A 20,896-nucleotide genomic window follows, 5' to 3' on the forward strand; every position below is an offset into this window, starting at 1 on the left:
TCACAACATCACAATAGGCAAGATGTGCACCTGGCAGTGAGGACAATCAGTGACTGGAAGAAGCAATACCCGGGTATGGCTGGCTGGACAGTATAGGCAATCAAGTAACTGAAAGAGTCCTTACTTGAATGTAGGTAGTTCCATCGGCGACAAGAATAGGTCAGCCATATTGGGCTGCGTCAAGTACCAACATTGCCAAGAAGTCCCACTTTCAGCTCTTCCTTCTCAATGGAATTCTCCATCTTCTCACTTTCCCCTAGAGGCTCAAAGTTACCCGAGCACTGGCTTGTGCTCCAGCTAACGCAGAATAGGGAAGCAAGACTTATTCTTGGTCTTAAGCCCAGGGACTGCATCTCTCTGCCCTAAAAAGTCTTCATTGGCACCCATTTGCTTCACGGTTTAAATTCAAATCCCTCTGCATCATCCACAAGGCTGTCTGGGCCCGGGAACCACACTATCTGCAACTTAAATACTCTCCCTCTAGACCACTTCCTTCCTCTGGCACCAACTCTTTGTGTGTAAAGCGTTTTGCTAAACAGCGGGTAGGTGTTCGATCGCTTTCCTCAGCTGGCTCCCTCCTATGAACAGCCTCCCCCTGCCTTTGTGCCTTGAACATGACTTTCTTAAATTCTGGAAGCTCCTCAAGACCTTCCTCTTCACCTCCTCCTTCCCTTCTTCTCTTCTCTGCTAATCCCACAGTTTCTGTGATTGGTGTCCGGGACTCTTTTGCATCCTCTGGCCCCTGACCTCCCACTCCCAATTGACCCAGATCCTGTCTTCCCTCAGCACTTGCCCTGGCACACCCTCTGGCCTAGAGGATCACACTTACTCCTCACGTGGCCCTTGGCCGTGTAGCACTCAACAACTCAAGCACTTTTTCTGTGGCTCACCAATGAGCCCGGACTCCCCAGCACTTCCTCTCTCTGCCCTTTCCTTGCTGCACTTGCACGTTCTGAATACTCACAAGGCATAGTAGGTTTGTCCTTCGCTCCTTTTCCCTGCACTGCCCTTATTAATTATTGTGTATGCAATGTATTCCACTCCCTTGCCCCCCCCCCTCGACCTGTGGGCGCTTTGAAACAGTGTTTTACTTGCCGTATAGGCACCTAACAAGTGAACAATAAATAAATAAATAAAATGCGCCCCCTCTCCACTGACAACTCTCATGGGCCTAGTAAAAACACCATTGAAGCATTACCAAACGATGACCCACACTCCTCTTTTCAACTCTACTACGCCTCCCCCCAGTCACATTAGTGCCCCAAGCATTCTGTGCACTTTCAACACGGCCCACAGGAACTGAGTACTTCCAACCTGCACCACAGACTTTGCACTTGCCTCTCCCGCTATCCCACTAACCACCCTCCCTCTGGTTCAGCTGTGGCATAAAGTGGGCTCGGGCACCAATTAAAAAGTGGCCCCCAGTTGCAAAAGGTGATTCATTTCCTTTCGTGACACTGTTTGAGTAGTACCCAAACATGTGATGAAAATTGTGCATTTTAAAGAACATGTATTCAGTAACAATGGTCAAAACTACTAGCCGCATGGTGAGTTAACTCATCAAACTGGTCCACTTTGGGCAAAAAAGTGTCCCACTTTGACCAAAAAAACGGACCCACATCAGCATTTTGCGTTTTGGGTTTGGCACTGGCCTATTGCCCTATAGGCCAGTCCGGGCCTGCCCTTCCTCCTATATTCTTAGAGAACCATGCACAGCAAGGCCAACAAAAAAGGCGTGCTTTACAAGGCCATATTATTACTATTAATATGATTATCATTACTATCATTACTACTAATAACAATTGTTACTATTATGTGTATAGACTGATGGGCGGGGTGACATGAGGTGCCTGCATTTTTGGGAAAGCCCAATGGGCTGATGGGTGAATCTGGGCCTGGTCTCCAGCTCAGTCATTGAGTATCTCTGCTGCTGCTCCCCTGTCTGTAGAGGGGCGGCCCAGTCTGCTGTGCACTCACACCCCATGCACCTTCTCCAGTTGTACTCCCGCTTTCTCGGTGCTATCCCTCCCCTGGGTCCGACCCAGGCCCATGGAGTCTGCTCTTGCCTTAGAAACTGTACACCGTCTCGCCCTTCGCCCCGGTTCCTCGTGTGTCCGCTTCAGGCCTTTTTTGTTGGTATTTCTGTGTTCCAGTCCTAGCACTTCTTCTGCCCGGAGATTCTTCCAGAATGTCACTTTGAAAAGAGACTTTCTGATGCTCCTCGCTGTACAGTCTCCATTCACAAGTGTTCAGACCCTTGCGCACTCTCACGCCCGTCTCCACACAGCCCAGCTGAGTCACAGTGTTTGGGCGGATCCCTCCAGCTATGGGATTTCTACTGAGGTTACTTCAGGACATGTCCACTCTGGAAAGCGGAGGCCGGAGCCAAGCCTCTCCTTCCTGGGATTGTGGCCAGTCCTTCTGTGTGCGGGGCCTGCCTATAAAATGCCAGATGCATTCGTTGCTGCTTCCACTGGAGCAGAAGAGCGAGGTTCTCTCACACAACAGGTGAGTGCTCTGGGACCCGGCAAGATGGCGCGCTGATGCACCCGGCGCTTAGATCTGCGCCACAGCAGTAATGCACAGGCTCTAGTCATTGTAAACTAATTTAGGGGTTAGTGTTGCCTAGTGTAACCATCTGCATGTACACTGCCATCACCTGTTAGAATGCCAGTGTGATAGCTCGGTAGGTAAACGTGCTTGCTGTTCATATCTGCCTTTCACGTGGAGGTCCCGCAGATAGATTTTTGTTTAGGTTGGACTGGCAAACAGTGGTCTCTAGTCCCACTCTTTGGTACAGTTCCAACTCATTCTTATTGAGTTCTTTAACTATGTAATTCATGTTTTGAGTTTATGATATTTTACAATCATTCAATGTTGTTTTGCTTATATAATTGTGTTCGTTGTTTGTTGTGTGTGATTCATTTGACCACGTATGTAAGGCTTTTTTCTTCTTTTTTTCCCTCCTTTATGTACAGTCTGGATTTCAGTATTCAAAACTGATTACATGCACAAATGTACGGACAATGTTTAAATGACTAATAACATGTCTTGGTGTGCAATAATATTTGGATTAAATACGAGTACTGTTGATTTGCAACAATTGTAATAGTAAAGACTGATCATTTATTTTTATGTCAGCTACCCAATGGTTCAGATAATTGATACATTGATGAAAAATTCGTTAGATGACCTAATTTAAATACAGGTCTCTGTCCTGTGTTCTGTTGAAGGCTGAAGATGAGTGATTTGTCCACCTCAACCTTCCTTTTGGTTTTATTTCCCAAAAAAATCTTTCGCAACTTGTAGATAGATGTTGGGAACCTCTCCTTGGTCCAGGGACCTCTCTGTAACATGGCAGTCACAGTTACATGTATTAGGATAGCTCAGCTGTTTATGCACTTGATGCAGAAATCTGTGTGTAGCCTTACAGAAGAATTCAGGGATTGCATTTGGGTGACGGTGAAATCTGGCAATAACCTGAAAGCAATACATTCCAGTCCCAGTAAGGAAACCTAAAATCTGTGGGTACCCTGAAAATCACAGCTTTGCACCCCACTAACACAGACCCTACTTTTCTGAGGTTTGAGCAATGAGCACCATTTCTCCCTTATTGCATCATTTCTCCCTTATTGCACCATTTCTCCCTTATTGCATAATTTCTCCCTTATTGCACCATTTCTCCCTTATTGCACCATTTCTCCCTTATTGCATCATTTCTCCCTTATTGCATGTTCCGCTGTTTCGATCTGATTTTTCATTTTAATTCTGTCATTTGCTTTATCATGGTATGTGGCTACACAATGAGCTATTTTTGTTCTTGAAAGTCAAATACTCCGAAAATAATTGACCATTGCTGTGTGGCAAGTACTGGAAAACACAGTGGTCAGGTGCAGAAATTGAACTGTGAGTTGAAATCCCAGCTTCATGGTTTAACCAACGTGTGTTCTTGGGCAACTCATTTAATCTCACTGTGTCTAACTTGTCAAAGTTGCCAGTCTCTAAATAGTTGAAAATTGTCCGACTCTAACACCAGCTGTCGTGTTTCTCCATATCTACTAATCGCCATCATTCACATATTGCAGCACGAGGTGACATCACGTGCTTCTGGCAGTCCCTTTGGGGAAGCATGTCACTCTACCAGTCTATGTCCGGACGTGTGCGTGCATCCGGAGCCCCTCTCTATGCCACTGTGGCTTCCTTGTGTCCTCCCATCTGTCACCAATGTCCATGCTGGAGCACGTGAACACGCTGACAGGCTGCTATCTGTGCGTGCACGTGTGTATCTTGTTCGTATGGTTACTGAGCTGTTGTGCATCCATACCACAGCCTGTCTGCCATCTTGGGGGCTGCTACTGTTAAAATGTACCATATTCTTCTGCAAGGGGACAAGTTTGTCATTAGTAATCTGTCCCTCGTCGCTGGGGCCAGTGGCACTGTGTGGCTGCCAGTCTCTGTTCTGTGTCCATGTCAGGGGACATGCACCTTTCTGTGGCTATTTAACTCATTGCTCAGAACTCAGGGCTGATTCTCTGGCAAAGACACCTTCCTTGTGATCTTTAATCTGATTTCGTTATCTATGCTAGAGTGCCAAGAAACCACCAGTGCGTGGTATAAGAACCCTAACTTAACTTATGCTGCTGGCCTATGCACACTTGTTGTATGAGGTGGCTTATATATTACAGCCCGTATGGCTGCTTTTTTTTTTACCGTGTAACTTGTGACTCCGCAGAGCCGAAGTATTCCCATCATGCACTGCTAATGTTTCCATTTCTTGAGGAGTGCAAAGCGTGCAACTGCCCAGGGCGCAGAGTAGGAGGGGGCACTGCACAGGTGGCTGTGAATCAGTCCTGGACTCATGTTTCTGCCATATTTATGTCCTTACAGGGCAGTGGCAGAGGGCAGAAGGCCTGTTCTGGCTGGCTTGTTACCTGCACAGTCCCTCCCGCATGAAGGCAGCACAGCGTTTGCTCATCTAGCACCCTAAACATGAGCACCTCTTTGCTAGTCTAAATGTCCCTTAACTTAGACTTGGCCTTGCATTACTTGCACGAGGTGTAATCGCTTCCTGCTCGGGGAGAGACTTGCCAGGACTCAAGATGGAGGACTGAGGAGGAGCGAAGACGCCAAATGGGGCAGATCATGTCAACAAACGCCAAGTAAGCGAAAGAGAGAGAGCAACAGGAGAAAGCGTGCGGCGGGGCACAGGGGGCAGAGGGACACAGGGGGGCTACTGAGAGAAACCGCAGGCAAAAGACAAAGGAGGGATAGGAACGAAAGCCAAATAACATTAAAACATAGGAAGAAAGTGTGAGAATGCAAGAATAAATGAAAAGAATACATGAATGGATAGATAGAATAACAAAGACAGAGGGTATCAAGTGTCACATAACAACAAAAGCAGGAGAGGGATAAAAGAGCAAAGGAATCATGGCGAATGACTGAACAACGAAAGAAAATGAGAGTGCAGAAACAGGAAGAAAGAGGGAGAGAAACTTGCAGAATGCAAGAAGCTGCAGTGCAAGGAGACCAGGATAGAGCGAGCAGTAGACACAGAAAGTGGACAACAAATGAAGGAAAGGAAATATGTACATCAAGGAATGCACGGGGTGGTCTAAAAGAAAGAAAGAGGACGTTTCGAGTGAGTGATAGTTCACAGAAGAGATAGAAATCAGGAAGAACATTTATTGGAAATAAATGGAGAGAGTACTAAAATACATAATGTAGGCTTTGGAGTGGTAGTGAGATGGCGACGAGTTGGCGAGATGGAAGTTGGCTGAGCAGGTGCAGGGTTCATGTTAGTTTCTTGCTCTAGGTCCCGATATTGCCAAGCAACTGCCCTTAATGTTGCCCTTTAAATGTGTCCTGTTTGTTATTCTGATTTCTGCACAATAGAAGGGAGTCAGTGGACTTCACTGGAGTTCCAAGGGTTACTGGGATTGCTGCCAGGGCAGCCTATCTAGATCCGGGTTGTGATGGGATTGTAGGGGGCCATACAGAGATTATTGCGTCACCAAATGTCTTTGATTTGGGATGGGGTGGGGCAAAATCGTTCTGTGATTGGGGTTGGGGTCCGCCAAGCGCCAGAACCCTTAAAATGGCCCTAGTCTACTGGTGTATAGGAAGTTGCAGGAAATGCAGTGTGAATAACCTCAGGTTGGGACATCTCTCTAATCTGTCGAGGCCAGTTTACCTCATGGGATAAAGAGTGGGGTATGAGAGGGGTCTACATATAGGGCAATAGCTAGAGAACCCTGCTGCTCTGGTGTAGTTGGGAGGAGGATAGGTAATCAGAAATGGACTGCCCTACCGGCATGAAGGAAGAAGGCCCGACAGAGCGGCACCTTTCATGGGTCAAGGGTTGGGAATCAGCCCGCCATATGCCAGGCAGAGCAACATGTGGCTTTCTTTACCCAGCCCTACTGGCCTCAAGGGGACTGCTGATTGTTTTAAAGGTTTTCTTCATTTCAATATATATTCTTCTAGTTCAGGTGGAAAAGACATGTTCAGGAATGTAAGTGGTCTTGTATAGTGCCCTCCTGATACGGTTGGTGGACTTGCTTTGTATTGGTCTGTAAGAAAAAAAGTGGGGGGGGTTCATTAGTGGGACAATGAGAGAGGCAGATGAAAAAACCCGTTGTTGATGGGGGCAGGTCCAGACTGTGTGTCCTTCTGCCTTCTATGGTCTGGTGGAGAGTCTTGGGAGTTTGTTATCCATAGGGCAGAGCCCAGCAGCTGATAGACTACAGCACCTTGGCTCTGGTTAGCCACTGATATGGGAGCGTGGGACAGAGCTAAAAGGAGAGCTTAGGCATGGCTCATTTACTGTTGCTATGCTAACGGCTAGACCTGTGGTGGCTGCCTGCAGGGGTTTGTGTGTATCGTGTAAGGTGGTAGGAGATCTTAGAGGGGAGTCTGTTAGCAGGGGAGTAGGAAAGTAGGCCTTACAAAGCAAAATAGCCTGAAACCCTACACTCCTACCACTGGCCTCTTGCAGACAGGTGTACTGTTAATCCATCTCTCTCTCCCTTGCACGTGCGCACACACACACACGCACTCTCTCTCTCTCTCTCTCTCTCTCTGCCTCAAATAGATGCATTATTCTCCATTTTCAATACAGCAAGCATCTACAAGTTGGTATAGAATAGAAAGTATGGTGATGACGAGAGGTAAGTGGAATGGTCAATGGGGAAGACTTGTCAATCTTCGCTAAGTGTGTAGGGTTTGGGCAGGGCAAGTGATTTGTCAGACTGGGAAACACGTGACTGCCACTGTGCAAATGGTAATGTCTCTTTGCAAATTATTCTTTTTACTGTTGGAAAAATGTGCTTCAGAGGGTATGGAGTGGGCGTTGAGAGAGCTCCGTCTGTGTGGGACGAAGAGTCCAGCATCTGTTGCCAGAGTTATGTACTAGTGGGATCTCAGTGTTGTGATCCTGCCAGTCCTTTTCCCTGTGAAGTATTGTTGCAGGGCTCTGAAGCATCCTGTTGTTGTGCCTCATTTGCTTGTGAGGGATTCATACAGCAATACATTCTGAAACAAGAGGGCTGCAAGTGACTGCAAACCTCTTTCCCTCTTTCCCTGGAAGAATGTGGCTTTCATTAGAACACTCTGTGCCTTCCAGTCATTCCTTAAGTAGAATTATTGGATGCAGGCAGTGGTCTGGTCTCAGGGCGAGGTCACATTCTGTTCCATGCACAGTGGGAGCCATCCTGCATGCACCACTTTCACTTTGCTAATGATAATGGAGCAGATTGTAGCCATCTATAGCTGTGCTATCAACAGGGGTCTGCAGCCTTTTCTATTCTAAATTAGACCCGGGCCCACAGACAACTCAGAGCCGTGAGCTGAGCTGACTCTTCCTTTATTCATTCACATACAAACTGGTTTCCCTTTTCCCCCACACCCTCTCCTCCCTCCCCGCTCCCATGCCCTCACTTGGTCATGTGACCCCTCCCTTAAAGGGCCCAATGTCCTTGATGATGAACACCTCCCGCTTGCTTATCATGGAAGTCCTCAGGCTCACATCTGTTCTATCAGCTTTCATGGTTTCTTCACCAAGCAGCGCGGTCTATCCCGGTGACTCGCGAGTCTTGCCCGGTCATTCGTCTGTCTCTCATTGACTCTTCTCCTGCTGATCTCCTGCACTTTTTTCTATCGTATTTTCTTTCATGTTTCCTTGCTCTTCATCTCAGTGTGGTATTTCTGTGGTTTCTGGCGTGTGCAGCTGGTGGAAGAATGAGGCATTTCCGGTTATTTTGCGCCCATCCTCTGTTGCTGTAACCAGTGATCCCTTTCACTTCGGTCACGAGGAGTGGTTCAGGATCATATCGAGAGTCTGTCTTCCTATGTTGTCTTTGATGTACTAGTACCAGCTTCCCGACCGCTATCTGTGGTTCCTTTGCTCTTCTTTGCTGGTCGGCCCATTCACTGGCCTTCCTTTTCTTCTCTGCATCTGGTTCCTGCATCTCTGCATCTTCCTCTGTGTTATAGATCTCCAGTTGTAGCAGGCCCATTCAGGGTTTTTACTTTATTATGATTTCCATTGCTGTCTTCCCGATGGCTTAATGTGATGTGTTCCTGTAGCTTCTCAGCCTTTGACACATTGCTTGTGGAAACAACACTTGGTCGAGGAAAGCCTTTTGCCTGGTTTGCTTGATGGTGGACATGAATCGCTCCACCATTCCGTTGACTTGTGGCCATAGGGGTGTGATTTTCTGATGTTGAAACCCCAGGTGTGCTACAAGCTTTTGGAATTCCCAACCTTGGAATGGAGACCCACTGTCTGTCTTTACGAAGTATGCCATTAGCCACTCACTGAATACATCATCAATGACTCCTACCACATCATGAAATTCTGTTGATTGTACTGGTTTTACCACTGGGAATCTTGAGAAGAGTAGATAGCCTCCCTCTTCAAGGGGCCCATAGAAATCCAGTGCTACTTATTGCCAGGGTCCTTCGGGTAGTGGAGTAATTCTCAGTGGGCATTGGGCTGTGGTTGCCGCTGCTCTCTGGCAGGCCTGGTAATGTGTCAATGTGTCCTCCACTATAACATCCATATAGGGTAACCATACTTGGTTGCAGAGTATCTTTTTTGTGTTTGCCAGTCCTCGGTGACCATTGTGTGCTAGGTTTACCATAATTTTCCTTAGGCACTTTGGGACTACCAGTCGGTTCCCCCTTAGCAGGATGTCTTGTTCTGTAGTGGCTAGCGCTCCCTTTATTCTGGCCATTCTCTTGATCTCATTTGTATCCACCTCCCCGTTCTCAGCCAACTCCTTCTGGTGGTTTCTCCATCTGTTCGTGTTGGTGAGCCGCACAGCTGCTTTAATGGTGTGGTCCGCTTTGCTTTTGTCTGTGAAAAGTGTGAGGGTGAGCATCAATCACTTAATTTGCCTGGGCTTGCTGCAGTGCCTCACAGATCTTTCAGCAGCATTGAGCCCTCCCATGTTTTTCTACTTTGTGTGCCATCCACATGGCAATTTCCAGATGGCGGATGGCATTGTAGTGAAGTACAGGCCACTTTCAGAGCTGCCTCCTGCACCTACCATTGGCCTGCCTGGCCCTGAAACCCACCAACTCGGGACTGGCAGGCTTTAGCCGGCCCCATGCTCAGAGGACTTCCTCCTCGCTTCTTGCCTCAGGTCAATGCACGAGGTCCTGCGCTTCCCACTCATCTGGTATCTACACTTGTGGAGGTCATATCCCCCCACTCTGCCGCATATTCACAGCGGCCTAAGTTATATGGGGTCATTGGTGGTTGCCTCCATCCTGATTACTGCTGCGCATGACAAATTTTGTTTTTAGAAAAAAAAGAAAAGTGAAACAAAAAATAGCTTTTTTCATCTCTGTAATTCTTCTTATATGCCGCAAATTGCTTAATTTACCTGGGCTTGCAGCAGTTCCTTACGGATCTTTCAGCAGCATTGAGCACTCCTGTGTTTTCTACTTTGTGTGCCATCCACGTGGCAATTTCAAGATGGCGACTGCATTGTAGTGAAGTGGAAGCCACTTTCAGAGATGCCTTCTGCACCTCCCATTGGCCTGCCTGGCCCTGCAACCCACCAACCCAGGACCGACAGACTTCAGCCGGCCCCCTGCTTGGAGGCCCACCTCTAAGGCCCCTGTCTGCTCCCTGTCTGCTACCAGAACACTACTTGGGTCCTTTTTTTCCACCCCAGCACCTGCACCTTCAGGATGATATAACCTCATTCTCCAATGACATCTGGACTGCCTTGACATTCGCACCTACTGTACTATGGGTTAGTTTCACCTTTCTGACCACCCTCACCTTCTATGTCTTCACTTTCCCTCTCAGCTTGTTCTGCCATGTTCTTGTGCATTCTACTGAAAGTCAAACTTAACTGTGCTTGTGAATTCTACAGAAAGTCAAACTTAGCTGTGCTTGTGCATTCGACTGAAAGTCAAACCTAGCTGTGCTTGTGCATTCTACAGAAAGTCAAACTTAGCTGTGCTTGTGCATTCTACTGAACGCCAAACTTAGCTGTGCTTGTGCATTCTACTGAAAGTCAAACTTAGATGTGCTTGTGTATGCTAATGAAAGTCAAACTTGGCTGTGCTTGTGCATTCTACTGAAAATCAAACTTAACTCTGCTTGTGCATTCTTTGCTTTTGGGTTGTAATCTAGCAGTGTTCTTTTTGTAGACTTGTCTTGCCCTTTTGCTTGAATTACATGCTTTTCTGTAACCTGCTGGCCCAGTGACTGTTCCATACCACTGTGCCTGTTCTACTCTTCCTGCCCTCTCTACGCACCCATGGCGCTTTCTATTTCGCCTATCTTCTCCAACTGCTTATCCATCAACTATCCTTCCCTTCTCACTAAGTCTGGTAGACAGAAGTTCAAAATTGATATCTTGACCGCCAACCCTGTTCTCCCCATCGCTGATACCTACTCCAGCGCTTCTGCCAGACAGATCCTCACTGACATCCTCTTTGTCGTTCCTTCGCCGGATCTATGGACTCTTCATATGATCTCTGTGCTCTGTCCTCTCTCCTCCTCTTCCATTAATGGTGGCACCCGCTGGGAAGCCCTTATGGCCCCGTTTGACTCATTTAAGGTCATCCTTAATGTGTACCTAAATGGCACCATCATGGTCCAAGGCCCTCAGGCCAATCTCCTCCTCTTTGATAGGTGCTTCCCTTGCCTCATCAATTTCCTTTCATCTCCTGCTGCCCCCTCCATCCACTTTGGCTACCTTGCCCTATCCTCCTTCATCTCCTGCCCCACCTCGGGCTCCTTCCTCACCTCCGCAGGGCGCACCTGTGATCTGTACCCCTCCCTGGAAGGTCTTTAAGGCTGGCAACCTTCTTCATTTTGCCACTCTCAACTCTCACTTTGCTGGCATACACTCCGCTTGACATCTGCCACCTCCTGGAAGAACTTAACGTCGATGTTCTCGGTCTTACCGAGACATGGTTCACGGCCAGCTCGGTCACTAGCTCTGACACTCTCCTTCCTGATGGCTACAAGATCCTCATAGCACCCAGATCCACCTGGTCCGGAGAGGGTGTAGCCTTGATCTTTCCTGAGTGGATTCCTGCCTCTATCATTCCCATGCAGAATTACTCCTCTTACAAATGCCTTGTATGCAGGCTTTCTCTCTCTACTAGCCACTCCCTTACCGTGGCTACACTCTACCGGCCTCTTGGTCCGATCTCCTCCTTCCTCTCTGAGTGGGCGGTCCTCTCCTCCTCCCTCTTGGCCTCCAACACTCGACTCCTCCTTCTTGGTGACCTTAATATCATCTAGACTCTCCCTGTCCCTCCTCTGTACTTTTCCGTGACCACTGTGATTCCCTCTCCCTTTCTATCCTCCCCTCTGGCCCGACTCACTCTGCAGGACATACTCTTGATGACTTGATCTCCTCTAACCTCCCCCTCTCCATCCCGCTGACCACCCATCTCTGCTTGAGCAATCACTCCCTCCTCCCCACCCATCTCTCCCTTTCTACCCCCAGGCCAAGCCAACTCCAATGCTGCCACCTACCTTCTCGGACATCTGGCCAATGAAGCGTTTGTCAGTTAAGGCTTTTGCTACCACCTTCTCTCCCACCCCTCCAACACTGGATGATTCACATCCTGACACAGCCCTATCTATGCTCTACTCTTCCATTTCTGATATTCCTGATGCTCTTGCCCCTGTCATGAAGATCCATTTGAAGCCCAAGGCCAAGCAATTCTTGATATAATGCTGACCAAGCTACACTTAAACGCAAGTGTAGTGAGGCTGAGAGGAAATGGAGGGCCTCATGTTCATGCTCTTACAAAATAGCCTGTCGCCTGCTCCAAAGGCATTACCGACTCTCTGTCTACATCAAGAAGAGAGTCCACATACAAGCCCGTATCTCTGTGGCATCTAACAACTTGACCAAACTCTTTAAAATCTGCAAGGAGCTGGCCAATCCTGCTGCAGTCTCTACCTCTCCTGTCGCCTCCTAGGCCCTTTACACAGCCCTTGACTCTCACTTCATTTCAAAAACCCAGGACATCCTGTCCACTCTTTCGTCCCATCCCCCTCTTCTCCCCTCTCCTTCTGTCAACTCTGGCCCTCCTACAGCCACCCCCTTCCCACTTTCTCATCCTTTTCTCTTTTCTCCCCCAACAACACAAGGTCTCTAGACAAGTCTAATCTATGAAAGTCTCATCAAAACAGGTTCCTCCCTGTTCTTCCAAAACCATCAAGGACCACATTGACACCCTTGTTCCTGCCCTGGATGATTTCTGCAACCACACATTTGCCTCAGGAGCCTTCTCCTCCCCTGTGAAGCACTCTCTTGTGCACCCTCTGCTCAAAAAACCCACAGCTGACCCTTCTTGCCCAGCTATCGTCCGATCTCCATCACTCCTTTCCTGGGCAAACTACTGGAAAAGCTGGCCATCTCGCAAGTTATCCTTCACTCCGATTCTGTTGGCTGTCTCTATGACCATCAATCAGGCTTTAAAGCGGCCAGAAGCATTGAAACTGCTCTCCTGAACATCAGTGAAGATCTGCTATCCAACTGTGACTCTAACATCCCCACTGCCCTTATCCTACTTGATCTCTCCTCTAACTTCGACACTGTCAACCATACCATCCTGCTCACCCGTCTTCGTGACAACCTGGGTATCACCAATCAGGCTCTGGCCTGGCTGACATATTTCCTATCTGATCGACCTTCCCAGGTCCAACTTGGGTCCTTCCTTTCATCTATCTCCCTTTCTACCTGTGGCATTGCCCAGGGGTTGAACCTCTCACACTGGCTTTTTAACCAATACTTGGCAACTCTTGCCCACCGCATTGCCATTTTCTGCTCCAATTTCCAGTACTATACGGATGACAGTCAACTCATTTTCAGGCTGCCCTCGGCCACCTCCTCTCCTTCTTCCACCTCCGTCTGCCTATCTGCCATTCAGGATTGGTGTTCCCCAATGATCTCGGTCTGAATGCCAGCAAGATGGAGATCCTCCTCATTGGCACACTTCCACCCTCCTTTCTTATTACTCTTTGGCCGGCCTCCCTCGGCCCCCCTCCTGCCCCTACCTGCAAGGCTAAGAACCTCTGGGTCATCCTTGACTCCCTGCTGTCCATCTCTGTCCACATCTCTGATGTCTCAAAAAATCAAACGTCCTCCTGCACCTCCTCAGAGGTATTCTACCTTTCCTCTCCTTCTCCCAGAAGCTCACTGTCTCTCGAGCCCTGGTTCTCTCTAGGTTGGACTAGTGCAACAGCCTCTTTCTAAATCTACCTGCTTCTCCTCTCCACCCATTGCAACTTATCCAGAACTGGACTGCGAGATTTGTCCTTAGCCTCAAGCCCTGGGATCGTATCTCTCCAGCCCTGAAATCTCTCCTTGGGCTCCCAGTGGCTGCAATGATTAACTTCAAGAAACTTTGCATTGTCCACAAGGCTTTCTGGGGCCTGAGCCTAAAATACCTTCAGCTCTCCGTCCGTAAATACCTTCCCACCCGAGCTCTTCGCTCCTCCACCTCTAACTCCCTCAGGGTCAGTCGTTTTTCAAAGAAATGAGCTGGGGGTAGATCCTGTCTTCGGCTGGGCTTCCCTCTGGAACAGCCTCCCTGCCTCTCTGAAACTTGAAGAGAACCACCTCTGGTTCCGGAAGCACCTCAAGACCTTCCTCTTTGCTTCTGCCTTCTCTCCCCCTCTCTTTTGCTGATCTGTTCTGTCTTGGCATCGTGCACCTGGTAACCCTCTGACTTTCAGGCCCAGGTATCTATTCACCCGGCCACCCACCCACACTGCCTCCCAGCACCGCAGTCTTTATATGTAATCCTACAGTCCCCCCCCTGCTTTTTCTGCACTTATCTGCCACACCCTGTCTGTTGCCTTATACCTAGCACTTGCCATCTGCTGGCTGCACTACCACTATTTTTTTTTGCTCTTATTATTTATTTATTTTGTTTTATTTATTTATTTTCTCCTTGCTCTGCACTTTCCTCCTCCCCCCGCCCCTGCACTTGCCCCTTCTTCCTCTCCCATGCACTTCCATGTTCCCAATGTCACTGGGCCTAGTAAGATCATTGTTTTTGTTTCTCCCTTGTTCCCTTCTCTTGACTTGTGTACGAGCGCGATACAAATAAAATATCAATATCAATATATCCCTGGGAGTGCATTCTCGGACAGATATTGGATGTAGTGCTCTGCCTCTTTCTCTAGTACATAATTTCTGTGCCCCTTCGGGTGGCTAGATAAATAGTCGGCTGGGTTTGCGCCTCCTCCTGGCTTGTGGATTATGCAGAAATTGTATTCTTGGAGTCTGATGCCCCCTCTTTCGATGTGAGGGGGCATTCTGGTTTTGGGTTTCCAAATATGTAAGCGAGTGCTTGATGGTCTATTATGAAGGTAAACCTCCTTCTGATGACAAAGTGGTGAAACTTCTCACACGCCCATACTGCTTCTAATCTCTCCCTCTCAGCCTGGGAGCATGCTCATTCAGTGGACGATAGGTCCCTTCTTCCGTAGGCGATGATGTGATACCTTGTCGTCCGATGGGTTCAGTCTTCAGTAGGATTGCACCCAAACCTACTGCACTGGCATCTACTGTAATTTCAGTGTGCCACTCAGGGTTGAAGTACGCCAGTCTGCAATTGTTGGTCAGTTCCTTTTTGATGGACTGGAAGGTGTCTTTGCATGCCCTGTCCCATTTGAAGGGCATGTCCTTTTTCATCAGCAGTCTGAGGGGGCCTGTCAGTGTGGCATAATCTGGGAGGTAGTGAGCACAGTATCCCAGCATTTCCAGAAATTAGTAGAGTTCAGCAACCCCTGTCGGGGGGCAAGGTCAACAATGGCACTTATCGTTTCTGGGTCTGCAGTGATACCCTTGTCTGAGAAGATGTGCCCTGTTTATGTCGCATTTGGCACCATTGCGAGTGAGGCCTGCCAAGTATAGGATGTCACAGACCCTCATTAGGACTTTATCATGTTGGCCTTGCGACGTGCCGAACTCCAGGATGTCGTTGATGTAATTAAATGCAGAGGGTACCAGTGATATTAGTCTACAAATGGTTTCCTAGAATATCTCTGCTGCGAAGGATATTCTGAAATTGAGCCGCTTGGTGATTGGCCTGGAGTTGGGGTGGATGACCAAGTGGTGGTACCCCTGGCAGAGGTCCAGCTTGGAGAATTGGGTGGCGTGATTTAGGATGGCCATCATGTCTTCTATGTTTGGGTTGAAGTGCCTCTCTTTGTATGGCAGCATTGGGAATGCTCATGTTGACGCAAAGGCGTAACTGTCCATTTTCCTTCGGGATGAACACTAGAGGTGACACCCACGGTGTTGGGCCTTTTACTCTTTCAATAATGTTGTCTAGTAGGAGTTGTAGCTCATGTGCCACTTGTGCTTGCAGGTGAAAGCCGACCCGGCGTCAATGTTGAGGCACAGGGGTGACTCTCAGGGTAATGTGGAGGGTGATCACCATGTCTCTGAGAATTCCAACTCCTTTTAATAGTGCCGGGAACAAAGTCTTGATGGTCTGGAGAGTCATTTCTTGGCAAGTTTCTGCGTTGAATTCATGCAACTGTGCCTGTAGTCCTTGGACGATCTCGGATTGGTCATAGTGTATGTCTATTAGAGCAAGTGTTTGCGCATTGTGGTAGCTTAGTAGGCATCAGCCAGTCGTGGGGCTCTGTTTGACGTGAATGGTTGTGGACACTTTCTTGCCTTTGTGGTGCAAGTCACAGTGAAACTGTCCGGTCGAATGGAGCGGGTGCACTGCACCCCATTGGAATATGCTTGCTTCGGATGGGCTTAGTGGGTAGTTGTCTTTTATTGCTTGGTAGAGGGTTTCATTTGTGGCATTTCCTGTCCCTCCTGTGTCCACAATAAAGTGGTGGTTCAACCCTCCTATCAGAACTTTGACTTTCGGGGCTTTGCTGTCGTCTGTTTCTTTGCTGATAAGTTGCATGTTCTCTTTGCTGTATCTGTCGTAGTGGTCGTATCTTCCTTGGTTTCATGTCTCCTCTTCACGTTCTGTGAGCTAGTTTTCATAAGGGTCTCTGGCATAGCTGCGTGGTGGGTTTGCGTACAGGTCTGCCACGTAGTAGATGCTGGACCTCTCTGATCAGTAGGCGTAGAGTTCCATTGTGCACGGTTGGTATTTGTATTCTTTGTGGTATTGTGATGGTGGTTGTAGTACTAGATCCTCCATCGCTTTTATCACTTCAGTTTGAGTCTGAAGCGGTGTTGCATTCCACCCCGGGTGTATACTCTGGGCATTTTGTTCTAGGTATGTCCTGTAGTTGAGCCCTCTGGGTGGTTCTTGTTGACTCCGTATTCCGAGTGGCATAATAAGCCTGTAGTTGGGAAGTGTGGGGACATTTTCTCTGCACATTTCTTGAAAGTGATTTTCTTGGCCACACCCCATGAACATTTGTTCTATGGCTGGGCACTGTCCCTTGTGGGGGTATTCAAATCTGCATCTGTAGCATTGCTTCTCCCCTTGTGGTCTTTGGTGTGGGTTTCTGGGTGCTAGTCTTGGTGGAGTTTCTTGGTCCCGGCTGCTTGTGGGTTGCATTTGTTGTATTGTAACAATGCTGCCACCTTTCCTGGGGTTCTCATTGGCTGTTGCTTGCACATCTACTCTCTCGTAGACTCTGGCCAGATCTATCATTACCTGCAGCGAGAGTGATTCCTTCAGGAGTTGTTTCCTAAATATTGAGGAAGTGCATCCTTCAATTATCCTGAGTCTAATTGCTTCTTCGTTGAACAAATGTGCGAAATCACACAGTGATTTATCTTCCTTTGGAGTCTTATGACAAATTCCCCAATGGTCTCATGAGGTAATTGTATGCATTGGTTAAATGCATACCTTTCATAGTTCCTATTCAGCAATATGATAAGTTTCCTGTTCATTTCTGCGTTCATCAGTGGGTATGTGGACTTCTCTTGAGGTGGATCGATTTTTAGCATACCTTTTATTGATTTCTCTGCCAGGTTCATGAGTATGTCTGCCTTGTTGGGTGAGTCTTGGTCTCCTATTGCCCTCATGAAATCTTTGAATTCCTCCATCCATTCTTCCCATCTCTGACCTCGACCGTGATGTGGTGGAAGAGAGAAAGGGCTTGGCCGCCTTCAGAATGCTGCTCTCGATGATGCTCCTATGACAGGGTTGACCGGTCCTCCTGCTCCCCCATCAGCGGCCTGTTGTGCGTTGTCCACCATGTGGCCTTACAAATTGTAGCACTGTCAGACTGCCTGCTGCCGGGCTCCCTCACTTTCTTCTTTAGTCTGGGTATCTGCCTTGTTGGGAAGAACTCCCAGGTATGCCAGAGAGCCACAGGGAGGCTGCAGACTCTTGAAAGGCCCAACTCCTTCATAGGATAAACGGAGGACTAAGTCAATGGCAAGTTCAAATTGCGGTTATTACAGACAAACCCAACAGGGATCAGCACAGGAACAGGAGAAATCAATGCACGTCTCCCTTATCTTTGCAGGGCAGTTTTACCCTAGTGTGGCGTCAGCACCATGTCACAACTGGGGCCCTTCTCCAGAAAACCTATCGGGCCTCATGATACAGTATTGAGTATTATACTACCTATAGTGGACATTATAGATGTTATTCTACTGGTCTTCGAATGTCAGGTGGTTGGGCTGGTCCCTCCCCAAGTAATTATCTATAACAATGTTGCAGTGTGGGGGTTTTATAATTGGTTCTTGTCCATTGCTACCCAACCCTAGGATACTAAACTGTGGTTGGCTAGAGCTGACGTCCCCCAGCCTGAGATCTGCAAAGACTCTCAGCTCCTGGTGTACCTCTTCATGGTAATAAGAATGACTATGTGTCTGCATTGTAACTTGTGTGTACCACCTTAATCTATGCATGTGCTCTTTTGCTCGGTGCAACTCTTATCTTATATTGTATATTTGTTTCAGTTTTCTGTCTGGTGGCCTGAGATCGGCTCCCTTTCTCAGCGCTGGTCGCTATCCATTTTCTGCTTCGGCGGAGTCATGTGTTCAGAGACCACGAATTTGACCTGAGCAGCTCGGAATTATGAGGAATTATTCCTATTTACTGCAGCTGGTGTCTTTGTCACTCATTGAATGGAATGCCATCCGTATCTTGTGGCCTTGGCTGCGGGTCCTGTCTCACACGCCTTGCTCCATGTCCTGCCTGAATTCAACTCAGCTCGGCTCTTGCGGAGTGGCCTGTGGCCTTCTGTAATTTTCCTAAACCATTGTAATGCGGTTTGTACAGTGTTCATGCTATACTACATTCTCCATAGGTTAGGCAGACTTGGTTCTGTCAGGTCCCATAGGTGCTCCGGCAGTTCCATAGGGTTATTCGCATGTAAACATCTGTAAGCTGTGCTAAGGATGTCTTGCTTCTTGCAGTTTCTGCGTTGCTGCGTTTGGTTAGTGGCAAAAATAATAAAAGCAATGACAATGTGTATGTGTCTGTCCTCTAACCAAAGAACTGTACGCATGTGTTCTTCATTTATTCAAGTGCATGTTTATGTCCCGAAGTACGGATGGCATGTGTGCTTCATGTGTAACGCTGTTATGTCGTGGTGTCTCTATCGATGTTAGCAACATGACTTCTTAGTGCTTTAATTGAGACTGTCAATGAAGATGTCTTTGGTTACGACCTGGGGATCCTCATCCACGCTGGGGTAAATTTGTACCGCTGCTGATCTGTAGGGCTGTTGAGTGCATATGGCTGGCTGAGGGGGTATCTCTCGACATACTTGTCAACCATTGGACCACTGTGAATCGGTCCTAAATAGAATGGGTGATTGCAGTGTTTCCTGGCCTTCTACCATGTCAGTAATTTCGTGGGAGGGGGTGGTAACATTCCCCATCCCTCTTCAGCCTCACCATGTGGGTGTCGGTGTGCTGGTCTGCTATGCATCCTCGTATTCAAGGGGTAAAATTGGCTAGGTGTTTTGTGGCTTCCTCTGCCCCCTCCGGTATTAGTTGCTTTATTTTATTGTCCTTCTGTTTAATTGTTGTCCCCTTTGTGGCTTTATTTAGTGTCTTTTGCGTGTCTCAGTCCGTATTTCTTCTGACCTCCATGCAGTTCCTTTATGCCATGCCCCTGGCATGTGACAGGACCGCCCCATCCTCCCTACGGTGGTTCCTGTGTATTGTTCATCCCAGTGATTGAAATAGGTTTCAACAGATAACCCCCATTTTCACTATCTCTACTATCAGGGGATATATAGATATATAATGATTAACTAAGAGATAGAAATCCAAACACAAATGAACAATTGTAGGTATCAGACTAGGAACGGAACTGCCTTTCTAAAAGATGTACCGGTACTTTTATCTTGAAAAAATAAAGTACAAACAGATTATCCAAAAATATATAATTTATTGCAAAACAAAGGACCCTAAACAAGCACAACAGTGGATTGCATTAGATACAATTGTATTACTCACATTCCTTAAAAAATCACACTTTAAACAAATACATGAACACAAATATAGCAGCATATCACAACATCACAACACGAGTGTGTCACATAAAACATATATATTCCCGACATGTAGCATGTTTCAGTTGTTTGTGCCTTTATGTGGCTGAACATTCATCAGGCAAAAACACTTCTTTTCAGTTAAAATTCCTTCAACATTGTACGATAGGGGTCCAAAGAACATCGACCAACGGATGTAGTAAATAAGCTGTAAAAATAGAAAGAGGCACAAGGCCTTCAGTTCCCAATTGTACCATCCTTAATACAAATAACAACCTCCACCTCTACAATCAGACCTAAGCCCAAAGTGTGAGAGGAGATAAAAGCCCTTCACCACGACAAATTCTTCAAGAGTCTCCATAGTCACCCTTGAGGAGAGAACTAATTACAAAGAGGTAATTATAAAGAAGAGCCATTAATTGCCACTTCTTGTCATGCGATACTTCAAATAGTAAGTTCGCCAGACCATTAGTATAGAGGTCAATTCCATATAATAGGTGCGAAAATCACCAGGGGTTAAAAGAGAAATAGAATCCACAACCAGAAGCACAGAGAATTACGTATAAGAACATTTAAAAATCATGTTTTAGAATACCTGAAAAGTCTCCAAAGTTGGTACCAATTGGCTCTCAAACGTGTGTATAAATACAACATATAGTATCATAAGTATCGACCTCAACTCCAGGCCAAAAGGAGTCCGTAGTCCACCATACACCGGTAGGCAAGCACTGTCAATGAATGCGACAGAAGATGGCTATCTGGAAAACAACGTGCCCCATTGAGTAATAAATTCATGACACTTGCACTAGGCATAAGGTACACAAATCACGTCCTCACGTAGTTCTCATGGTCTATATAAATGTATAAACATATGTCTACTGGTGTTATGTTAAAATCACTTGATAGATTAACTGTAAAGCATCAAAGCACGTAGGGTCAAACAACCGTGTTGGATCAGAC

The 20,896-nt window shown here is 47.3% G+C and overlaps 1 protein-coding gene across 2 annotated transcripts in view; it reads left to right on the forward strand.

The window, feature by feature from the left end:
* The first annotated feature begins 2,429 nt into the window (after positions 1 to 2,429).
* Positions 2,430 to 20,896, forward strand: part of LOC138581038 (sulfotransferase 1B1-like) — a 282,080-nt gene continuing 263,613 nt past the window's right edge. The window contains exon 1 of one of the 2 annotated variants that reach the window (XM_069652063.1): positions 2,430 to 2,508. In XM_069652063.1, the coding sequence (XP_069508164.1) occupies positions 2,453 to 2,508 (56 nt within the window). In that variant the 5' untranslated portion in view covers positions 2,430 to 2,452. Of the gene's footprint in view, positions 2,509 to 4,848; positions 5,160 to 20,896 lie in introns of those variants that run through there. The other variant, XM_069652064.1, reaches the window with a different exon arrangement.

The sequence above is a fragment of the Ambystoma mexicanum genome, chromosome 3p (genome assembly GCF_040938575.1).
Source record: "Ambystoma mexicanum isolate Mex_15411 chromosome 3p, UKY_AmexF1_1, whole genome shotgun sequence".
Taxonomy (NCBI): Eukaryota; Metazoa; Chordata; class Amphibia; order Caudata; family Ambystomatidae; genus Ambystoma; species Ambystoma mexicanum.